The sequence below is a fragment of the Dermacentor variabilis genome, chromosome 11 (assembly GCF_050947875.1).
Source record: "Dermacentor variabilis isolate Ectoservices chromosome 11, ASM5094787v1, whole genome shotgun sequence".
In the NCBI taxonomy this organism is placed as follows: domain Eukaryota; kingdom Metazoa; phylum Arthropoda; class Arachnida; order Ixodida; family Ixodidae; genus Dermacentor; species Dermacentor variabilis.
The window spans coordinates 28,917,638-28,940,976 of NC_134578.1; the positions used below are offsets into that span (position 1 = coordinate 28,917,638).

At 46.3% G+C, this 23,339-nt stretch overlaps 1 protein-coding gene across 2 annotated transcripts in view; it reads right to left on the reverse strand.

Moving 5' to 3' along the window:
- Nucleotides 1–1,996: 1,996 nt before the first annotated feature.
- The window catches only part of CCT2 (chaperonin containing TCP1 subunit 2), a 41,419-nt gene continuing 20,076 nt past the window's right edge, over nucleotides 1,997–23,339 (reverse strand). For both annotated transcript variants that reach the window (XM_075675657.1, XM_075675656.1), the window contains exons 6-11: nucleotides 19,083–19,267; nucleotides 16,834–16,981; nucleotides 10,833–11,047; nucleotides 5,890–6,027; nucleotides 5,220–5,319; nucleotides 1,997–2,564 (exon numbers count right to left, since the gene is read on the reverse strand). In XM_075675657.1, coding sequence (XP_075531772.1) covers nucleotides 2,395–2,564; nucleotides 5,220–5,319; nucleotides 5,890–6,027; nucleotides 10,833–11,047; nucleotides 16,834–16,981; nucleotides 19,083–19,267 — 956 coding nt within the window. In that variant the 3' untranslated portion in view covers nucleotides 1,997–2,394. The remainder of the gene's footprint in view (nucleotides 2,565–5,219; nucleotides 5,320–5,889; nucleotides 6,028–10,832; nucleotides 11,048–16,833; nucleotides 16,982–19,082; nucleotides 19,268–23,339) is intronic.

Genomic DNA, 23,339 nt, shown 5'->3' on the forward strand with positions numbered 1-23,339 from the left:
GTCCAGACTCCAATGCAAGTACTACTGGCCAAAGCTACCTGCTGGTGTAAAACATCCCGTGCAAACATGCGCCGACTGCCAAAGACGCAAAGCAGCTCCCGGTAAGCCTGCAGGTCTCTTGCATCTGGTCGAGGTACCAGGCCAGCCATTTGTACAAGTTGGAATGGATTTCCTGGGTCCACTTCCAACTTGGACAGCTCGAAACAGATGGATCATTGTTGTAACCGATTACCTGGAGCGTTACGCGGAGACGAAAGCTACCCAGCGAGGCACAGCAGCCGAAGCAGCTATATTTTTCATTGAACACATAGTCCTTAGGCATGGCCCGCCAAAAGTTATCAAAGAAAGGGAAAGTGCCTTCACTGCCAAACACCTCCAGAGAAGAGAAATGCAGTCGAGGACGGCAAAAGACTGGGCGGGGCTTTGAAATTAAGAAATTTGCAGGCGCAAGTTGGAATTGCTTGGCGCAGCACAGGGGCAATCAGAGATAGGAGGGAGAGGCCTTCGTCCTGCATTGCACTTAAAATAGGTTGATGATGACCTTCATTTGGAACTAATTACCACATATCACCCATTAACCCATGGTCGGCACCACAACGAAGAAACTGCCTATTTATTTCAATATGGTTACTTTTAAACAGTAGCCTTCAAAGAAATACGTGATATATATGTATTACACACACACACACACACATAATGGATGTATTTGCACCATGCCGTGGGCATAAGGTCACAGCATGACATTTGAGCCGACAAAATCAAACATCACTGTGCGAACGCTTGTGGAGCCGCACGCAAATACTTTTTCTCTGTAGTTAGTCCTTGTCACCCACGGGGCAGTGCCAGTAGCCCTTCCGATTATTTAGTCTGACTTTTTCTCTGAATGATTTTTGATCTCAATATTTATCAGTCGGGCCACAGCGCAGGTGAGATTGCCCCTGGCTTTCGCAAAACTATATCTCACAGACTCCTCTAAGGGCCCTACTTCTAATGCGGAAGCTATGCACACACGATTCCTCACTTCATGTCAAGCTAACCGCATCACCAGTTTTCCCAGTGGCAGGACTTGTCCTCAATAGCCATCTGCCCTGACTCACATGTGTACCAGTGGCTGCTGCCTCTTATTCACGGAATTACACTGAGAAATAAATGGTACTTCAATATCTTCACTACATTAAATATGCCAAATGGAAGCTATTTTTGCCTTCTTCCTTGGTGCTTGGAGTGTTTGCTCTATTGGTTTCGCAACAAACTGCCCCAATCCTGGAGGCAGTGTGATAGTAAACTGGGCAAGCATCATGGATGGCGTAACCAAGACCAGGCTGATCCTGGAAACTGCAGTCTGCACAGGAAGGCCAAGTGCATAAAAACCTGCATTGTACAACTGTGTGGCACTTGCACCTGTGTCATGTGATCAAAATGCATTTTTTAAATAATTCAGAGGCATTACATGCCAAAACCACGAACTGATCATGAGGCATGCTGTAGTGGGGGACTGGGGATTAATTTTCACTTCATGTGCTTTAACGTGCACACAAAACCAGCGCTTTTGCACTTTGCCCCCATCCAAAATGCTGCCATCGTGGCCGGGAGTCTAACCTGCCACCTTGTGTTTAGCAACGTAACGCCGTCGAGACTAAGCCACTATGGCAGGTGAAACACATTCCAGAAAGTGTCTCGCTGGGCAGGCATACATTTGCAGTGGTACAAAAAAGTTAGCGATGTGTTATCACAAAGCTAAACGACAACATCTCCCGTGGAAGACTGTCAACAGCTGCTTGTGTGTATAAGTTGGAAATAAAATTTCATGCAGCAAGTCTCCTTGCACATAGCATTTAACAGAAACATTCTAACAAAGCCTCACTGAATGTGGATTTCTTCTTTTGTTTGGCAAAATGCTCTGTTGCTTTTGTTATTACGAGGCTTTCTCACAGCTGAGCCAACTGAATGAGCACGTCTACTGTGTCCGCAAAATATACCTTCACACTTCTGCAAATAAAATGACCTTCTGGACTTTATTTGTGTTTTCTGTCCCAGCTGTACAGGTTTGTGAACAGCATACTGAAAATACCAACATGATACATATGCAGCCAATATACATAAATCCCATTTCTACTTCAGGTTCTTCAAAATATCCATCACAAAAAAAAAAAAAAAAAAGTAGAAGCATGTTTCAGCGTCAAGTTTAATTCAAATGAAAACTTAACCCCATCAAAGATGACAGAGAATGTATGAAGCAGTTCATTTTTATTACAAGAGATGACAGCTGTGAAAAAAAACAAAAAAAACAACTGAAACAGAGAAACAAGCTCACAAGAACAACCATCGTCGGTTCGTTTTTAAGTTACGCATGGTGCAAAGAAAAAAAAAAAAAGGGAAAACAGCATGCTTTGCTCAGTGGCTCCTGTCAGGGTGACGTTGGCGAGGTGCTGCCTTGATGATGTTGTCAACCCGCAGGATCATCTCGGCCGCTTCGGATGCACTGAGCAGGACCTGTCGCTTCACAACAAAGGCCTCAGTCACACCAAGCTTGGCCATGTCGTCCACCTTGGCCTCTGCCATGTCTGCAATGTCGGCAGCAAGCATTGCCACAAGACTGTCATTAATAGCACTACAAAACGCAACGTCAAGTCGTGAATTAAATTGAAGGGTTTATAAAAGCAGATTTCCTGGCAAAAGTTCAGTGTTTCGAGGAGGCCCTGACGAAGCATTTTTCAAGAAATAAAGCATCACTGGTTACAGCAAAAAAAAAAACAGTGTATTCAACAACAAGCAAAAGCATTTTTGTTCACCACAGCACAAAAAAAGGAATAGCAGAATGAGATGGAGGGTATATGACAATTGATTAGAAATCAAACTACCACCAATCCACCAGAAACATGGTGGCTTCCTACCACTAAAACTGTGATAAAAGCACATTTGGCTTGACTTTTGGATTCCATCTATCTTGCTGGTATATATGTACCATGTGTCCCAGCTAATGTTAGCCAAGGTGCCTAAAGGGGGGGGGGGGGGGTGCGGAGTAGTTCACAGACAATTACAGTACTCCCTAATGCGAATTTTGAGTGCAACTGTTTAGGTGTTTTGAATTCGTGATGTATTGTGGCAAAGAATTTGATTCGGAATGACAGAGTCCTCTCGGCGGCAGATGCACATCCACCGGTCGCATCACTCACTGTTCAGAAAGAACGGCAGTGTCAAAACTGAGTTGCAAATTTATATATTTATTGGGCGAACTTGTGCCCGGCAACACAAGTAACATTCGAGCCCAGCGACAGTGGCAAGCAGAGTCGGCAATCATAGAAAATAGGATCTGCGGGTCAATGACATACTAATAAATTTTCGTTATCGAATGCGCCCTCGGTTTTTTTTTTTTCGGTCAAGCGATATGGGGGGGGTAGACTTACAATCGTGTAAATACGGTACATGTGTCATAGCACTGCAGCCAAAGATCTTGCAGCCATCCGTCTCCTCCGACCATGCTTTCAAAAGAAAGTGAGTCGCGTGTCATACTTCTTCCTCCTCCTGTGTTCCTCCTCTATGGCTGAGGACAGTTAGAAGCTCCGTACTCAATACCGGAACTCAGCAAGAATATTTTTGTATGGTGTGTTGCCTGTAGGCAACATTCGTCAATAAATTAAATTTTTGTTGCCATCGAAAAGCAGCCTACGACGCTGGGACAGAACCTGCGACCTTGAGTATAACACCCATAGCAACTGGGCTACAGCAGCGGTGTCGTGTAGGTTTTAAGGACTCGCAGCTTCGTTTTTTCTTACTCAGAAAAAAACAGGCCCCCCGGCTACAACAAGGTAGAGTGCCTCTACACTAAAGCGTTGTTAAACGAAGTTGAAGGGGGAGCCAAAATTACTTCTTCATACTTGTCACTTCATTGTATCTGTTTTGGCATACACTGCGCTACAAAAAATCTCTGTGGGTCTTCAAGGGGAATTCCACTTACCGTATTTACACGATTGTAAGTCGACTCGAATGTAAGTCGACCCCCCCATATCGCTTGACCGGGAAAAAAAAAAAAAAGAAAAAAAAACACCGAGGGCGCATTCGATAACGAAAATTTATTAGTAGCTGACATGGTCATTGGACCACTCGTCTTCACTAGTGCTGCCATCGTCATCGTTGCTGCGGTTCCACAGCGCGTCGTGGTCCAGCGAAATTTCAAATTTGGCAAACGACCGCACCAGGACATCTTGCAGAACAGCAGCCCACGCCAAATGCACCCAACCACACGCAGCCGTCAGGGAGGCTCTTTTGACAGGTCCGGTTGGCGTAATTTCACAGTCTTCTGCCGCCAGCCACTCGTTATACTCACGGCGGAGCAGAACCTTAGAATTAAGGCGGAGGTCCGGGCTTATTTCATGACCGCGTCGCACTTCACTGGCAGGGACCGATCATGCATTTCAGCGACGTACGCCGCAAGCTTAGCCTACAGCTCCGGAAAGCGTCCATACTTCGGCACGTGGGAAATTTCTCACTTGCCGTCACACAGGTGAAAATTTTGCTTCGCTGCAGTCGCCACTCTCGCACCACCCGTTTAGAAACATCGAAATTGCGGCCCGCTGCGCAGTGATTTGTTTCTTCAAAGGATGGCAGCCCTCTTGAACGCTGCTGTGAACGAGTGCCGAAAGATTAGTGGGCCTGCAGCACTCATGACGACTGGGGAAGCGTAGAAGTAGCACGTAGCCGAAGTGGAGCGCATCAAGAAGTTAGTCAAACCAATACCAATGCCTTTTAACAGAGAAAGAGAAACCCGCGAGCGGTGTCTGCTCTTCCATGAACTACCGATACTCCCCGCAAGCGCCGCCGTTCTGAGGGTGCCGCCACAAATGGGAACAGCGGCGCTTTTATCAACTATCGACACCCCCCCCCCCCCCCATGAGTGTTGCATGCACTGTAAGACTCAAAAATGTTGAAAAACCCTTCCGAAAAGCGAACAAACACGCGGGATAGCGAAAAGATACGGGTAGGGCCATAGAGCAAACATAAATTTGTAACTACGTTGTAGCTCTCGTTGGTATGCCGTTTTTTGGCGAGGCCATGTTTTGGTTTCGATTGTAAGTCGACCCCCCAACTTCAGACTTTCAAATTTTAAAGAAGGGGTCGACTTACAATCGTGTAAATACGGTACTTTGCCACATCCATTATTTCATTATAGCAAGGTCTGACTGCATTTCTAAAACTACCTTATAAGAAAACGGTCTTACTGATGCCCGCAGTCTTCTTGCCCTCCGAGTGAGCTGCCCGCAGCTCCGAGACTAGCTGGGCACTGTCAAAACCAGCATTGTCGGCGATGATAGTGGGGATCTGAAATTAAGCAACCAAGGTAAGCACAGCGGCCCGCCATGGGCTGTACCAGAGGTTTCAAACACAAAAGGAACAGACGGCAAATAAACCAGTATTGAAACACAATAAAGCCATACTTTGGAAAAACTGAAGCCAAACCAAAAGCGACTCAGATCTACCAAAGCAACTATGGGCTACAAGAGACACTACAGTGGGGAACTCCGTATCAATTTTTACCACCTGGGGTACAGCTTATGCAACCCTTCTCCTTATATTGATGTCAACTACAGTAGAATTTGTCAAATCTTATAGCTACTTCGGATTGTATGTTTTCCCGGTTAGCACGATTTCACGTTTTTTTCAAAAACGTACGAACGAGGTTTTACTGTACTCAGCAGCCGTATGCCACTGTAACCATCATCAGAAATTTTGCATGTAGAGGTCCCGGTGTTGTTGCTGAAACATTATTATAAATAAAATAATAATAAAATGGTTTTCCGCTCATTTTCAATGCACAGCATTTCAGAAGTGACGCGCATAGCTAGTACATAAAGAAGCATAACAATGCCGTCGTTAAGGCCATGACATTACCTTTCTCAGCGCCCTGGCGAAAGCCTCGATGGCAAGGGACTCCTTGCCAGCAGTGGACTCGGCCAGCTTGCCCACTGCCGCCGACATGAGCATCTCCGAGCTACCACCTCCGAACACCACGCGCTTGTCCTTGACAACCTGTGGCATGACAACAGTCCGATTACAGTGCACCCATCTCGACAAAATGACATAACACATCTAATACCCCATTTTCATACATAGCAGGCTACGCTGCAGAAGCTAGGAAGGTAGTGCAGTCATGAAAGTCTCACTCTGCATGTTTTGCTGTGCTCCTTATTTATTTATTTATCCTCAAGTGCACAAAGCTTTAAAGGCAGGAGTGGAGTACACAAAAGTAAAAAAACAAAATAAATGGTGGCATCAAATGCATAAACACCTGCAGGCACAAATGAAGAAGCAATTTTCAAAACTCGCAGAACTGGAAAATGAAATGCAATGCGAAGTATAGAGTATAAAAACAAGGCAAAAAGAAAATGAACAACATTCACTTCCCTCGCCATTATTTATATAACCACGTATTGGTGAACAAAACAAGTTATGGTCTAAAACAGAATCAATATTTGAAGGAAGACAATTCCACTAGTCTTTCGACGTGTGCGGGATGAACGAATAAAGGAAAGGGATATTAGTGTAGTTTATGGTGACGATCTAAGCGAGCCGAATAAGACTGGGTCGTGAGAAATTGATTTTTCAAAACTGGATGATATGCATTGTGAAAAAGCATAGGACGAGATGGTTCGCAGCATGCACCAAGTGACTGCAAGGAAAGGGTGCCTTTCATTGAAGTGATGCAGCTAGTGTGATTGTATTAGACTATATAAAATGTGCTGCGTTATTCTGCACCATTTTAAGAAAGCAAGTTAGGTGTGACTGAAGAGGGTCCCAAATGGAGCATGCATATTCAAGTTTCGGACGCACTAGTATTTTAAACATTGTTAGTTCACAGCTACAGGAGCACGAACCACTTCACATATACAGTCGCCGACCGATTTTCCAGACTCCAAAAATTCGGACATGCCCGATTATTTGGTCAGCTTCGCGGCACCGCCATTCTCCCCATAGACCATAATGTATAACAACTGCCGAAAGTTCGGACACCTTGCAACCTCTCGTCTGATTTTTCGGACACTCCTTTAGCCAACTCGGTCGAGAGCACCATGCACCGACTGTGACCGGTGCATGGTTCGACTTGCTGAACGCCATTTTTGTTTTGAACGGAGCTTCCTTGCTGCCCCACGAAGTGGCGCTACTGGAAATCCCCGCTCATCATCATCGTTTTTGCCTGGTTAGATAGAGCGGCTCTGCAGCAGTTCCGGTTTCAGCTTAGTAAGCCATGTCGAGACAATCCAGCAGCTGATTTGTTTCTTCGCGCAAGACGCTGCGAGCAGGCCGCGTTTTTCGTTTGTGCGACTGGTGTCGGCACGGTGGTGGTTGCTTCGTGTGCTGTGTGGAGGTTTCGGTGATCTAACGGGGCATACGTAAACATCGCGTCCAGGGTCTAATGGCGCCGACAGTGCCCGCGCAGACTGCGCTGGGGAATGCCGGCAAGCGGGTGACGGGAGGCCTAAGATTTGTCGCCTTCCGATGTGCTCCCTACTGACGCGGAAAATGTTCTGCCGAGACCTGAGCAGTGGTGGCATTGCGATTCCGGCCACCGTCTCATTTGACAGTTTCATAGGTGCTGACACTGCTCTATTGACATGCGCAGAACTCGACGACGGCAAGATCATTCGTCAGGTTTCTGCTGCACCGCCGGACGATGACTCTGAGTTGGAAGATGACGCACCATGTGCTACGCTGCCGTCGCATGCGGAGCGTGTACAAGCAGTGACTGTGCTTTCAGCCGCCAATAGTGACCGTACGACCCTCTCAGACATTCAGGCTTATCTGATTGCGCGTAAACGGAACAGCGTGCAATGGCGCATTCACGATTTCATCCAAGCCTACTGCCGAGCCCGAATAAGTGCGTGGAAATAAAGGATTTCATTTTTTTTTCTTAATCTGCTTTTTCGGACACCTGTTTATTCGGACATTTTCGCAGTCCCCGTGAGGTCCGAATAAACGGTCGGCGACTGTAACTACAAGTTGTGGTTGTAAGGTTACATCAAATTACATACTTGTGAGCCTTTGTGCTTTTAGTAAAGTCAACGTCTGATTTTTCAAACTCCCTAGGGGCCGCGAAAATGTTAAAAAAATCGAGCAGTCCTAAAAAATGAATGCATGCCTTTTACTGCTCCTAAGGGGTTCAAATCACCACAAGCACGTTTGAAATAGCTCTGAGGGCCTGCAGCACACTTACCGTATTTACACGATTGTAAGTCGACTCGAATGTAAGTCAACGCCCCCCATATCGCGTGACAGGGGAAAAAAAGAAAGAGAGCATACCCGAGGGCGCATTCGATAACGAAAATTTATTAGCAGCTGACATGGTCATGGACTACTCGTTTTCACTAGTGCTGCTATCGTCATCGTTGCTGCGGACCCACAGTGCGTCGTGGTCCCGCGAAATTTCAAATTTGGCAAACGACCGCACCACGACATCTTGTGGAACAGCAGCCCACACCGAATGCACCCAAACACACGCAACCGTCAGGGAGGCTCTTTTTACAGGTCCGGTCGGCGTAATTTCACGGTATTCTGCCGCCAGCCACTCGTACTCACGGTGGAGCAGGGCCTTAAAAGGCGAAGGTCCGGGCTTGTTACATGACCATGTCGCACTTCACTGACAGGGACCGATCACGCATTTCAGCGACATACTTCGCAAGCTTAGCCTACAGCTCCGGAAAGCATCCAGACTTCGGCATGTGGGAAATTTCTCACTTGCCATCACAGGTGAAAATTTCGCTTCGCTGCAGTCGCCACTCTCGCACCACCCGTTCAGAAACATAGAAATTGCGGCCCGCTGTGCAGTGATTTGTTTCTTCGGCGTAAAGGATGGCAGCCCTCTTGAACGTTGCTGTGAACGAGTGCCGAATGATTAGTGGGCCTGGAGCACTCATGACGACTGGGGAAGCATAGAAGTAGCACGTAGCCGGCAGTCAAAGGGACGCGTCAAACCAATGCCTTTAGTCAAGAAAGCTGAGTGCAACAGGCAAAGAGAAACCCGCGAGTGGTGCCTGCTCTTCCATGAACTACCGATGCTCTTCGCAAGCGCTGCCATTCTGAGGGTGCCACCGCAAATAGGAACAGCGGCGCTTCTATCAACTATCGACCCCCCTCCCCCGCCTTGAGTGTTGCGCGCACTGTAAAACTCTCAAAAATGTTGAAAAACCCTTCCGAAAAGCGAACAAACACGCGAGATAGCAAAAAGATACGGGTAGGGCCATAGAGCAGACATAAAATCGTAACTACGTTGTAGCTCCCGTTGGTCTCGCATTTTTGACGGCGCCATGTTTTGGTTTTGATTTTTCGATTGTAAGTCGACCTCCCAACTTTAAACTTTCAAATTAAAAAAACGTGGTCGACTTACAATTGTGTAAATACGGTATTAGGTGTATCGGTGCACACACCGTGTCCTTTGACAATTATCTTCCCAACCTTGGTATGTTTCACCGCAATACTTTGCGTGTGCTTCACTGCGCAACACTACTGTAGTGAGGCGACGGCGACTTTCGGCAAACGGTATTATGCAACGCGTCGTGCTGTCCGAGCTTTGAAGCCATGGGCAAGAATTACAAAGGCAGAGTCTGCAACATTGCTAACTGCGGCAAACTGATTTAATAAAGAAACACTGCACCAAACAGCCAGAAGCTTGGTAGCAAGCGTCGAAGTAGCTAGGCCAAGTGTTTCCATGGTGGTGGCTACGGATGCCAGCGGATCTGCTTACAAGAGCGTTTGTTCGAGGCAGCGAGATGGCCAAAATGGCGGCGGTGGCTTCGATCAATGCCATTTTGGCCCTGCTGTCATGGCAAAAAGTCCAGAAAATTGGACGGCAAAGGGTTTCTGTATGCAAAATTTTAGACATTGTGATACACTAATTTATAGGTACAGTGATGGTGCCGCGAAAAGGTTCAAATAATCGGGTATGTACTAAAAATTGGTCATTGACTGAATGTGGCATACTATGTGTTGAAGCTACAGTTGATTGCAAAAGCAATCAACTGTAGCTTCCGGTCAGATGAACGTTTCAATGAGATTTAGAAAAAATGAAAAGGGAAAGAAAAAGTGGAGGAAAATAGAACTTGCAACAGATGAACGCCACACTCGTGTCTTCCGCATGACCTATGTGGTACTATACCACAGATTTTGTTGCTATACTGCCTACAATAGTGGTCACATACTTGCTGGAAAGCCTCCCAGTTCCTTTCTCTACACAGTACAGCAGCTGTCCTTGTGTTCGGTTCGCAATATCTGAGGTTGGGAGTGTTCGCCAGTGCCAACACTCACAACCATGGTGGCAGATAATTGTTTAAACATCTGGCATAACGTTACACAGTAACTTGGGAAAGCAGGCAACTAGTCATTGCAGCAGCAGTCCTTGTGCAAGTGTCGCAAGATCGGAGTCTAGGAGTGTTAACCAGTGCCACCATTCACAGCCATGGTAGCATGGTAGATGATCTTTTTTGATTAATGTTACAAATGAACTTGGAAGAGCAAGCAACTAGCCAGTGAACTCTCCTGTGCTACTTCATGGCACAGCACCTGCCAAATTTGAGGTCCCTCGCCATGCAATGAGTGAAAAGCATAAAGAGATCCGAGGAGCTACATTTAGCACCAGCGACACACCATATGAAGGTTGTGGGTTTGGCTCTCAGTGACAGCAGCAAGCGGTCCTTTTCTTGTACCTTTATTTTCATTTCCTTTGTATTTCCACATTTCAACTAAGAAACACAGTTATCCTTTCCTGAGCTTTCTTTGGCTTCATTGTCTCATTGGCTTCACGAGGTTATGACAGCAGGGGAGAGATGGGTAAAGCTGCGTACCTGAGAGAGTACGCAGAGGGCATCGTGCAGCGACCGCTCGGCCTCGTCCAGGATCTGCTGGGTGGCACCACGCAGCACCACGGTGCAGGCCTCACCCAGGGGCACGCCCGAGAACTTGAGCAGCTTGTCCTCGCCAATCATCACCTCCTCGATGAGGTCGCAAGTGCCCAGGCGCACCAGCTCGGGAGTGTTAAATGTGGACACGATCTCACCACCTGTGTGTCAGTGTTGCCATAGGGATCAACATGACGCGCAATGACCACGGAAGTAGCAACGATGCATGAGACAGAAGCCTAAAAATTCTGCATGAGGTATGCTGCTTCTTATATTTTGTACACAGAAAAATAGAGAGTAGTGGCCACACATACAACCTACAACAGTACTACTATGTTACTCATGCCAGGTAATGCTTTTATTGTGATAATTATATAGACACTTCAGGCTCACTCATATTGGATCAAGTCCCTGATACGTGCATGTGAATACAGCGTAATGTGGAAAATAACAATAATGAGTGCCATATTCTTGTGAGCATAACCTGCAACTAAACTTTTTTATTTAACAATAACGTCTGGATGTAGATATATGCAAATTTAGCCTTGAGGTGTAGCTTCACGGTAGTGCAAGCTGTGCTGCCGTGAAGCCTCAACCAGTGGTGGTGTCCAGCCAGTTTAGGAGCAGCCACACCAGCATTTTGGAGCCATTTCGGAGCAGAAAAGCTGGTATTTTTGGAACTCTTAGAGTAGTAAAGTAGTAGTCTAGCTGTCACCATACGGCAAAGTTTGTTATTACTGGACAATCAGTATGTGCTGCTTAACAGTGAAGCAAGGCACGAAGCCAACAGCAACCAATTAAGACTGCCTCCCCACGGTCTGTATACCATGCACGCTATTGCAAACACTTATTTGGGTGGACAAGGAACTTAATTTTGTAAACTATAAGATACAATTTTGTAGGGCGAGAAGACATGAACCTAAAGCTCTAAATAGCTTTAAAGGACTGCCAGCACACTTATTGGACGTATTGGTGCTCGTACTGTGACAGGAGATGGCGGGTGCAGACATGTACAGTAAAAGCTCGTTAATTCGCACCTCGTTAATTCGAATTTTCGAATAATTCGAACTAATTGGCACGGTCCGGCCATGCTCCATAGAGCCCCATGTATTGAAAAGCTCGTTAATTCGAATGCTAATCCGGTCCGCCACGGATAATTCGAACTGCGCGCCGCCGTAGCCAGCTTGCAGTCTCTGCTGTTAAGCGACAGATGGAGCGACATACACTATCATCATCGCGTGTTTTTAGGGGGCAGCACTTGCGTTTATTCGCAAATGCTCTGCCGCATCGTCATGGACAGCAGGATACGCAGTGCGTTCGGCGACAACCGCGAGACTGGCCATTCTCTTCGTCGCCTATGCGATCAGAACGTCGAAGCCTAAAAGTGCGCCGTTGCTCGCTTTTGTTCTGTACGCGTCCGTCGCAGACTGACACTGCTCGCGTGCCGCGATGTCGTCACGTGGAAAGTATCGTGCCAAAACGTTGAAGGATAAATTAGAAATTCTGCGGGAAGTTGATGCAGGGAAACTGAGCAAGAACGGAATTGCAAAGAAGCACGATATACCGAAAAGCACGCTGTCGACATACATCCGGAATAAGAGGACGATTGAGGACTCCTACGAGGCTGAAACTTTCGGCAAGGATCTGAAAAGGCTTCGGACAGCTAAGCACCCGGACCTGGAGGCAGCGTTGCTCACATGGATCAAGGAAAAGCGGAGCCAGGATATCCCATTGAGTGGCCCCATCATCGTAGCGAAAGCGGCTGATTTCGCGCAACGTCTGAACGTCTCCGACTTCGCCGCTTCGGACGGATGGTTTCACCGCTTCAGAGACAGGCATGACCTCGTTTTCCGCAGTGTGTGCGGCGAAGCCAAAGCCGTAGACGCAGAAACCTGCACCGTGTGGCGGAATGGTGCGCTACTAGACCACCTGAACAGGTACGCACCATCCAATATTTTCAATGCCGACGAGACCGCCTTGTTTTTTAAGCTCTTACCGGACAAAACGATCACGTACAAGGGGGACGTGTGCGCAGGCGGCAAGCGCAGCAAAGAGCGCGTGACGGTATTGCTCGGGGCGAACATGACTGGAACAGAGAAGCTCCCCCTGTTTGTGTAGGGAAGTCGCAGAAACCTCAATGTTTTAAGAACATCCGCACGCTGCCGGCCGACTACGCAGCAAATAAGAAGGCCTGGATGACAGGCGAGCTTTTCAAGCAGTGGCTGAGGAAACTCGACCGAAAATTTGAGCTTGCCAAGAGGCAGATTCTCCTCCTCGTCGACAACTGCTCGGCGCACAAGGTGGAAATAGAATTGAGAGCCATTGAGCTCGTTTTTCTTCCGGCTAACACCACCGCGGCTCTTCAGCCTATGGATCAGGGCGTTATAAAGAATTTGAAAAGTTTTAATAGACGTCACATTCTTGAGAAGTTGCTCCTGTGCTCCGATAATGAGAAAAGCTATACCGTGACTCTGCTCACAGCCCTGCACATGCTTGTGCGTGCCTGGAATCAGGTAACCACAGAAACCATTGCAAATTGTTTCCGCCGCTGTGGTTTCGGGGCCCTTAACGCAGACGCTAATGAAGTTGAAGAGGACATCCGCGCTCCGCTTCATGTACGGGAGGTGCTCTGCGATACGGACTTCAGCGACTACGTGAATGTCGACAGCTGCGCCGCGGTCTGCGGTGCCGTGACCGATGATGAAATCATCGCCCAAGTCATCGGCGAAGACGAAGAACCGGCCGTGGACGATGACGACGCGAATGATGAAGATGATGATGTTGGTGAAACACCGGTACGACCTTCGTTGGCACAGGTGATGGACAGACTGAATCACGCCCGGCTTTTCTTCAGTTTCGAAGAAGGCGAAGACGATGCTTTTCGGCTCATTCGAGCTCTGGAAGATAAAGCGACAGCGATTGCTTTCAGAGGAAAAAAGCAAAAAACCATTACGGACTTTTTTTCCAAATAAAAGTACCCAGAGTTGCTGTACTTTTTTTTTTGTCATCAGATGTGGCCTTTTCTTCAATCACTTTCGTTAGTTCGAATTTCGGTTAATTCGAACTCGTTAGATGTCCCCGTGAAATTCGAATTAACGAGCTTTTACTGTATATACAGTCAAACCTCGATATATGGAACACTTTCTATTCACTTGGAAAATTTGCATGGATTTTTTATTTTTTATTTCGAATTGGGTCGGACATAAAATGGATATATCAAACTCCGCCACCCCAGACCATGTACGCTCTGTTGACAGGCGGCGAGCTTTCCCGCAACACTCTCGAAAATAGTGGTGGTGCGATGGGCGTTCCAGACTGCTGCACACTGTAGCGGCATGCCTACATCGATTGCGCCGAGGGCGCCATTTGAACGTAGTGGCGTACGCACGCGGTGGCTTGGCTAGTTCGACGTCAATGATGCATTGCATTTGTCGCACTGATTCCTCCTCAGTGCCGCGCTCTGCGCCTGCTGCGCCTTGCAAGGACTGGCGGTTTGCATCCACAAAGATGCGTGACAGCAGGCGCTCACTGGGCTCACTCATAAACGCCTTGGCAGACACCACTTTATTAACACATTGTTATTGAGAGTGTTTGAAAATGCTTCCATTGACCGAAGTGGAGATCGCAGCAGAAGTAGCATACTAACAAAAATGCTGCTGAGGTTGATCCCACAAGCACTGATATTGCCCTGCTTGAGACTTCAACTGGGGCTGTAGCTGCTTTGGCCCTCCTACGCTGCTACTGCAGCACAAAAGCGGCCACTGGCATATTGCTTGAGGATCGTTTAGAGTAGGTTGAGGTTTCTGCGTTTAAGCACGCGGCTACAAATAAGCAGGCTACACTGCTGCAGTACTTTCAGCCAAATAAATAAATACTTTGCGTGGCTTCAAGCGAGTATTTACTGCGCCACGATTGGGGCACAATCGGCGATCGTTGTTCGAAGTGCATGTTCGGTTGCGTCTCGCTTGATTGGCCTAGGCCGCACCGACTTCGCGCGGCTAACAAAGTTGGCGCGGCTGAGGCTCATTGCGTGCGGCGCAACTGAATGCGCGCTACCAGCGGACGAAGTCAGCGCGGCCTAGGCCAATAGCATGCGGTGCAACCGAATGTGCACTCCAAACAACGATCCCCGATCGCGCCCTTGGTTCATTGATTGATTTGCAGAAGCTTTTTACGCATTTTTTACGTGATTTATAGATCGAATTCTGGCTATATCAAACTATTTCGTGGTCACCGTGCTGTTCGATATATTGAGGTTCAACTGTATAAGGAACACATTCTACTTCCTGCAACATTGGCCCCCTTCACACTCTTGGTATGCTTCAACAGAATATAATGAGCATCCTTGACCACGCAACAGCGCTGCATTACGGCAAAGCTGACTTTCAGAAACAGCCATTGTGCATTGCTTTGAGACCCTGCAGCTCTTTCTGCATTCCAACACTCATGGCGTGGGTGACAAAGATGGAATCAGCGTCATTGCCAACAGCATAGAATCCTTTAAATGGCACCAAACAGCCAGAAACTTGATAGCAGACATTGACGTGGCTAAGCCTAATGACCCCCTAAAGCTATGACGGCTGCGAGCAGATTGGTGCGCAATAGCACTGGTTCGAGGGTGCAAGATAATCAAGATGGCAGTGGCGGCGGCATCAATTAGTGCCGTTTTAGACCTGCGGGTACGACAAAAAGTCTATAAAACCAGACGGTGAAGGGTTTAAACGTCTGAATTTTCCGTAGGGGTGTGCGAATATCAAAATTTGCTAATACAAATACCTAGCTTAGAGTATCGAATAATGATATGCATATGCATTATTAGAAAGTTGGGTGACATTGCGATTGCACTGACAGTTTTGAAAAACTAGACTAGTAAGCCGTTATAGCAAAACATTGTATATTTGGCTCATGTTAACATGGAAAATTTAGTCACTCCCACAAGTGATCCTTGCTACCCTGTGCCTTATTTCTTTATTTAGCAATACTGCCGATCTCACAAGAGATCATAGCAGAGAGGGCATACATATAGATTCAAAGCAGCACAATCGAATCATTTATACAACGCAGAATGCTGAAGTAATCAATACATTAAAATCAGTAATAGCAATGCGACAAATCATGATGAGACTACAAATTACACATGTTATGCTGGATCAAATGCCCGTAAGATCGGAGACATTTGGCCCTGTGCCAGTTGCCACTTATCGCACTTGCTGTCAGCAGTAAGCTCAGAATTAACAGTGGCACTGCAAAAAAGAAAAAAAAAAAACACCTATCTGCAAACCTATGCCCCTTGCTACAAAAAGCCTAGCTTTCCCGCACGGTTTAGACGTTTGGTGGCTAAGTGTAATTTAGCGCTAAAATTTTGTTAGCAGCATGAAATAATCCCAAAATCCAGCACAAAATTGCCCCAATATTTTTAGATTGAAACAATAGCTTAGACCCGGTTTTCTTCCACACAGCCAGCAATATATTTGATGTGATTCGAACAGTCGTAGCCGACGGAGTACTTGAATATTTCCAAATATCTTTTTTTTTTCAACCTTTTCAAACATTCGCACAACCCTAAATTTTAGATGCTTTTCGATATTGGCTCTATGGGGTTTGCAGTCTAGAGGTCTAAAAAACCAGACAGTGAAGGGTTTCACCGTTTGATGTTTCAGGTGTCCTCAAATAGTGACTTTACATAAGTCTGCGGCAAAGCCGCAAAGGCATCTGAATTATAAAGCACGTAAAAAAAAGAACAGGCGTTCAAAAGATCTGTCGTTGACTGTATTCTAGAAATGTGAAAAAAAAAAGAAATGAAAAAAAAAACCCTCAAAGACTTTCAAGGCCCGAGACTGAAAACTTTCTGGGGCTCTGAAGGGCTTCAAGAATAGACCGAATTAGAATTTCAAGAATAGCCGAAATTCAGGGCCTAGGCCCTGAATTTCGGCTCTCCACTGCTCACCTGTGACAAGGGCAAGGCGCTCAATGCCATCAAAGTCGGCATGTTCGATGGCCATTACACCAGCGTCAGCAAACAGCTGCTCCGGATAGTTGTAGATAAGCTGGCGGTTGATGAATACATTGATGTTGTGCTTCAGGATTTGGTCCACCTGCACACAACAAACGATAGGTGTCCTTTGTAAAGGCTAATTAATACAAAGAGAGTTCACGAGTTTGAATAGATGAATCCTCAGAATCTGGCGGATAAACGGGGCACTGGTACAAACAAGCTAGGATCGAAATGCAAGTTTTGGCCCATAGAAATGTTTGGGCACTAGCTGAGGCATTTGGTAAGGATCGAATTAACCGAAAGATATAGTTATTAGCTGAGTTGCATCAACAAAAGTCTACTGTACGATGTTCCTATTATATACAGGGTGATAATGTTTAAGCTTCCTGGAATCTTTAAATATCCCATGAGCCAGATAGCACAACTCTTGTCCATGAGCCGGATTATTTGAAGAGGTAGACAGTGGCACGAGAAATCGAAATAAATTTCCAGTGAATTAACAAAAATTTACTAATTGACTTCCTAATTACGATATATATTGCAATTTGCGAATAAAAGCCAATGACTTTGCAAGCAGTATCTACTTGAAACTTCAGGATAATGCCAGTTTGGAGATATTTCTCAATGTGAGGCAAAATATATGGGCATTCTAGTTACTTTTGTGCTTCAAGGCATGAAAGAGCATTTAATAAAAAAGTAAGTGGAACAACCGTGCATTTTTTACAGTGAGTTTGATAGCACATATCTTCAAACTAGGGTCATTCTGGAAATTCATTTCAAGTGGATGCGTGTTGCAAACTCACTGGCTACAATTTGTAAATTACAATATGTGCCGTAAAGTAATTAATTAATATGTTAATTAGTTAACCTTTATTAGTTGAACATGTGGTTTGATTCCTCAAGCAAGTATCCAGCTAATCCAGCCAAGGGCCAACTAAGGAATAGAATTATGTTCTCTGCTATCGGCTGTTTAAAAATTCTGGAAAACTTAAAGATAGGGGTGTGTGACTATCAAAATTTTCAAATACAAATCGAATACTTAGAATTGAATATAGAACCAAATAATGATATGCACATGCATTTGTTATCAAGTTGGTTTATGTTAACATGTTGGAACATTACAACTGCGTTGTCATTAGTAAAAAAATTTAAACTAGTAAGCCATTCTACTAAAATATTGTAAGTTTGGCCCATGTTAGCTTAGTAAAATTGAAGAATTTCTGCTAGCTGTCTGTTCTCACCATGTGCCTTATTATACTGCACCTATTTCCTGTAAATCTGCTGTCACGCAATAAGCTCAGGATTGGGGGTGGTGGAGGAGGAGGAGATTTTAATGAAGAGAAAGGAGGAGAGGTCGGCCTGGAGAGCGTGCCTCTAGCCTCTGCAAAAGAGCGCACCCTCTCTGCTCGCAAACGTGTGCCGTTCGCTACTGAGAGGCTGGCTTTCCAGCAAAACTCGTCCAGTGGCTAAGTGTGCTTTACAGGTGAAATTTCGCCAGCAGCATGAAATTATTGCAAAAATTCACCGATTACGATACTCCCTAATGCAAAATATAAGCCCAGCTCTATACGTGTTTTCAGTTCATGTGTCAACATTTTGTATTATGATTATATAGGTGCACAGTTTATATTAGGAAGAGACTGCTGTGAGCAGCATGTTTCTTTCCATACAGACAATGAGCACTACTCTGTATCCATATCGTAGCTATCGTTGTCTGTTTTGCCTGGCACTACACTCTTCTCACACTTTCATTTCACCAATGACGAGTGGCCCTTCGTCATGGGGAAGTTGTGCCACCAGTGTCAGTGATGACAACACCTAAGGGAACACCAGATCGAGCATTACTCATAGCCATAGCCACTGCCCCTCGCAGGGGCAGTGTTTCCTGCCACACACGCTGGTACCGCAGACGAGCCTAGTACTCCCCACCACACTACCCTGCGCTACCCCTACTCGCCCCCTGTAAGCACAGATGAGATCACCCACACAGCTGCCTGCATCGCATGCCATTTCCCCTCTGCTACTTCTCTGCTTCCTGCTTTCACTGTGTCGTCGTCCTTACGGACTCTTCTTTCCTGCTGTGCTCTCTACGTTCGTTTTACAGCCATTTGATCCTGACAGATGGTCCCAGCCCATGCCGATTACACTGCAATGGGCCAAGGTTTACGAAGAATTTGGGAGAGCTGGCAGGTGTGCCTCACCTTTTCCTTCATCTTGATCTTTTCGGCCAGCTCCATGTCAGCGATCTGCGCCATCGACTCGACCCGCACGCGACTTCCGAAGATCTTGACCTTGTCGGCGTCCATGGGTGTGTTGGCGATGAGAATGCGGGCCTTCTCCACCCTCTTCGGCTGGTGCACGCCGGGCTTCTTGTCCAAAAGAAAGCCTGAACAAAAACACGAGCAGCAGCTCACTCGCAGCTTTGCATACGCAATGGACACTTCTATTTATATGGAATCCATACTGATCTGAAAGAAATATACGGAAATCATATAGAAAATATGTGGAACTACAGTTAAACCTGGATATAACGGAAAAAAAAAGTAAACTTTTCGTTACACGCAGTTTTTGAATAAAGAATAGCATACACCATGAAAAAGCAAAATGCTACAAATGCCAATCCTGGTTAACTCACCTCTGCAACATTTATTTAACAGAAAAAAAAAATAACTGTGTGACTTTGCTTGCTGTTTCCGCTCAAGGGATGATGTTACATGGTGCCCCAATGAAACTAAATCATCCAAGGCTGCCTCATCATCCTGTGAGTTGATGCGGCAGCAAAATACGTACAACGCATCCATCATAGTTTCATACAATAATTACTAGAGGGAACTCTGGCGCTAGTGTCTATGGGAGCTGCAATGAGAACTGTTGTACGAGCATGGGAATCATGGGAAGTACATGGATTTGCTTAAACTTCGTCCTTTTGGCTTCAAACGGCTTTGTGACCTCGTAAACTCGTCATTTTCAACAATGTACTGCGCAATAAATAAATAAACATAATTAAAATTGTCTAACGGTAGGATTCGAACACAGGAATTCTAGCACAGAAGCCTGATATTGAAACCATTAAGCCACAGATGCGTGTACCGGCCAGCGAATGAAACGCCCTTATGAAATTATCGCGGGCATGCCAGTGCTTCGAGAACCTTGGTGCGTTTTGATTTGGCCACCTGGACAAGCTCTATTGTTGCAATTAATAGCAATTGTGCATGTTCGCAGCGTCTCCTGCACTTCGAAGAGTACAGATTGCGCTGAAACTTACGGCAATAAGATTTATATAGCGTAAAATACAAAGCCACAATACCGTCAGACTCCACAAGCACGAAGATCATACAAATCCATGTACAGTCAATGACTGATTTTTCGGACTCCGAAAATCGGACATGCTCGATTATTCGGTCTGCTTCGCAGCATCGCCATTCTCCCCATAAACGATAATGTATAACTGCCGAAAGTTCGGACACCTTGCAACCTCTCGTCTGATTTTTCGGACACTAATTGAGCCAACTTGATCGAGAGCACCATGCACCGACTCTGACCTCTGCATGGTTCGACTCGCTGAACGCCATTTTTGTTTTTAACGGAGCCTCCTTGCTGCCTCACGAAGTGGCGCTACTGCAAATCCCCGCTCATCATTGTTTATGCCTGGTTCGTAGCTACAGCAGTTCCGGTCTCAGCTTAGTAAGCCATATGAAGACAATCCAGCAGCTTATTTATTTGTTTATTCGTGCACGACGCTGTGAGTAGGCCACGTTTTTCGTTTGTGCGACTGGTGTCGGCGTGGTGATGTTTGCTTTGTGTGCAGTGTCGAGGTTGTGGTGATGCAACGCAGCATACGGAAACATCTCGCCGAGTGGCTAATGGCACCGACAGTGCCCGCGCAGACTGCACTGGGGAATGCTGGCAAGCGGGTGCTGGGAGATCTAGGATTTGTCGCCTTCCGATGTGCTCCCTACTGACGACGAAAATGTTCTGCCGAGACCTGCGCAGTGGTTGCACTGCGATTCTGGACACCGTCTCATTTGAGTTTCACACGTGCTGACACTGCTGTACTGACATGCACAGAACTCGACGACGGCCAGATCATTCGTCAGGTTTCTGCTGCACCACCGGACGATGACTCAGAGTCGAAAGATGACGCACCATGTGCTACGCTGTCATCGCATCCCTTTTCTAGTTTTGTTTATTTGATGTGCTGTACAGCCGACAAGAGTGCGTGGGCCTCCTTGCTCATTTCCGGGTGCAAACAGCCCGATTCTATGAAGGATAGGATGACTGCCACGTAAGAAACGCCGGCATGTGACTGAAGCATCTGTGCAGAATTCTGGGCACAAGTACTTTGACTCAATTTCTAGAAAGTGTGTTTTTATGTGTATTTCTAAGGCATTCTTTGCAACTTCTCGCAAAAGACGTGTTGCAATCTATCAGCTGCCACAGCCACGCTGGTAATGGCTTGGCTGGAGCTATTAGCGGGTTTTCAAAAAGTGGGACAGCTATAGAGCCGCTTCGCTGAGGCTCCTCAGATGCAGCGAGAAAGGCTCTCTCACTGCTGGACGATTGTGGAATAAGTCGTATTGTTTACGGTTTTGTTACAAAGATGTTCAGGGATAGATTGTGATTTCAGGAGATAACTGAAACTGGACAACAACCTTTGCAGATGTAGTGATCGTTCACTGGACTCTACATGGAGGCTTTGTACTGGGCAAGTTCTGAAAGCTCCTGTGGCCAGGCGGATTCCTAAATGTTGAACTGGGTCAAGCATTTTAGGGCACTCAGTGTAGCAGACTGATACCCCACAGCACCGTAGTCTAGATGCGATTGTACAAGACTCTTGTAGAGGTTAAGTAAATGTCTTCTGTCACTGCCCCAGTTGGTGTAGGAGAGAATGTTCAGTATGTTCATTGTTTTCAGGCACTTGGCCTTGAGGTATTTGTTGTGAGGGATGAAACTTGGTTTTGGATCAAGTACGACACCTACGAATTTGTTCTTTGTTCCCAGGAATACGCTGTCCTTGCAGTTCGACAGTGGGGTAAGAGTGGAGCCCTCCCTTTCTTGAAAAAATGACCTCATCTTCGCAGACTACAGCTTGGGTGACCACAGATATCTGAGTTTTCACAAAGCAATTAGAAAGTGTCTCTGCCCTAACTTCTTGCCAGGACACAGCAAGCATCTTGATCACTTGACAGAGATCATTGACACTTGACACAAGCCGTGTCAAGCTGCAAAACGGTTATACAGGAGAACTTTGTCTATCAAGTAACGGCTATGGCAGCGCTTAAATCTGTTAATGACCTCTTTGTATAAGGTCGGAATTAGGGATGTGCAACTTGCAGGAAAATATTGCAGCTCGATGTTCGAGAGCTGAAGGCCTTCGACATGGTGCATGGAGCCATTGCCAAGCAGCAGGCAGATTTGGTGACCTTGTCGCTTGACGTCGTCATTGAACTGCTTGAAACAGTCATGAAAGATTTCCCATGTCATCCAGTGTTCCGAATTGCCCATATTTCACTGGCATTTACTTCGTTCTACTAAAACATCTTGGCCAGGCATTTCTCCCAATAACTAATGGGTTTCTCTTGCCACTGCTGTCGCTGTTGGCACAAACTGAAACTGTCATGTGGAGTTTGCTTTGCTCGCTGCCGCTGCGACAATCATCTGGTTGCTCCACCATGCGATTTGGCAACATCTGATAGAACGAAGCCGCCTTATCGGTGTCCACCGCCTCATAGCAGCCAATAATGTTAGGCAGCTTCTCGGCCGCCCACGAAGCAAAGGCAGAATTACCGCTAATTACTCTCCCAAAGACACTGCTCAGACTATTGAAACTTTATAACCAGCTGTTATAACCAGTCGTCATGGCCAAGGATGCTTGCAAAATCATTAACTTTTTGCTGCAGGATCGCGCTACTAATAAGCACATTTCATGCTCGTGTGTCCAGAAACAACGTAAAAACTGCCTTGTCTGTATCAGCGTACGTACATGTCTTCAGCCTTTCTTTTTCATGCAACCTGTGCCCGACTCCACAGTGTTGTGGATACTCTCAAACTCAAAATTGTAGATAGGGTGCTGGCTGTACTGTGGAACCGGGCAGCGACATCTTTGCCAAATGCGAGAACCGCATCCACAATTGCAAGTTTCTCTTCAGCAGACAAAACTTTGTGCTTTTTGATTGTGGAACTCATATATTTACAAAGAATCAGCAGCGCCAACAATGAGAGCATGCCCGTTGCCACGCCAAGGCAGGAATAAGCCCAACGCGAGCATGAAACAGAGCAGGGATAGTAGTGCCAGCTCATGGCACAATTACATAAGCAAAAACAGCAGAGTGCGGCCTTCAAGATGGTCTGCCGGACTGGCTGCCCGACAAACCGCAACCTCGAAAGCCACGCAAAGAGGCTGCTATGCTTGCCGCCGAGTGGCGCGCATTCGCTCGCTAGATCGGATGCATTCCTCT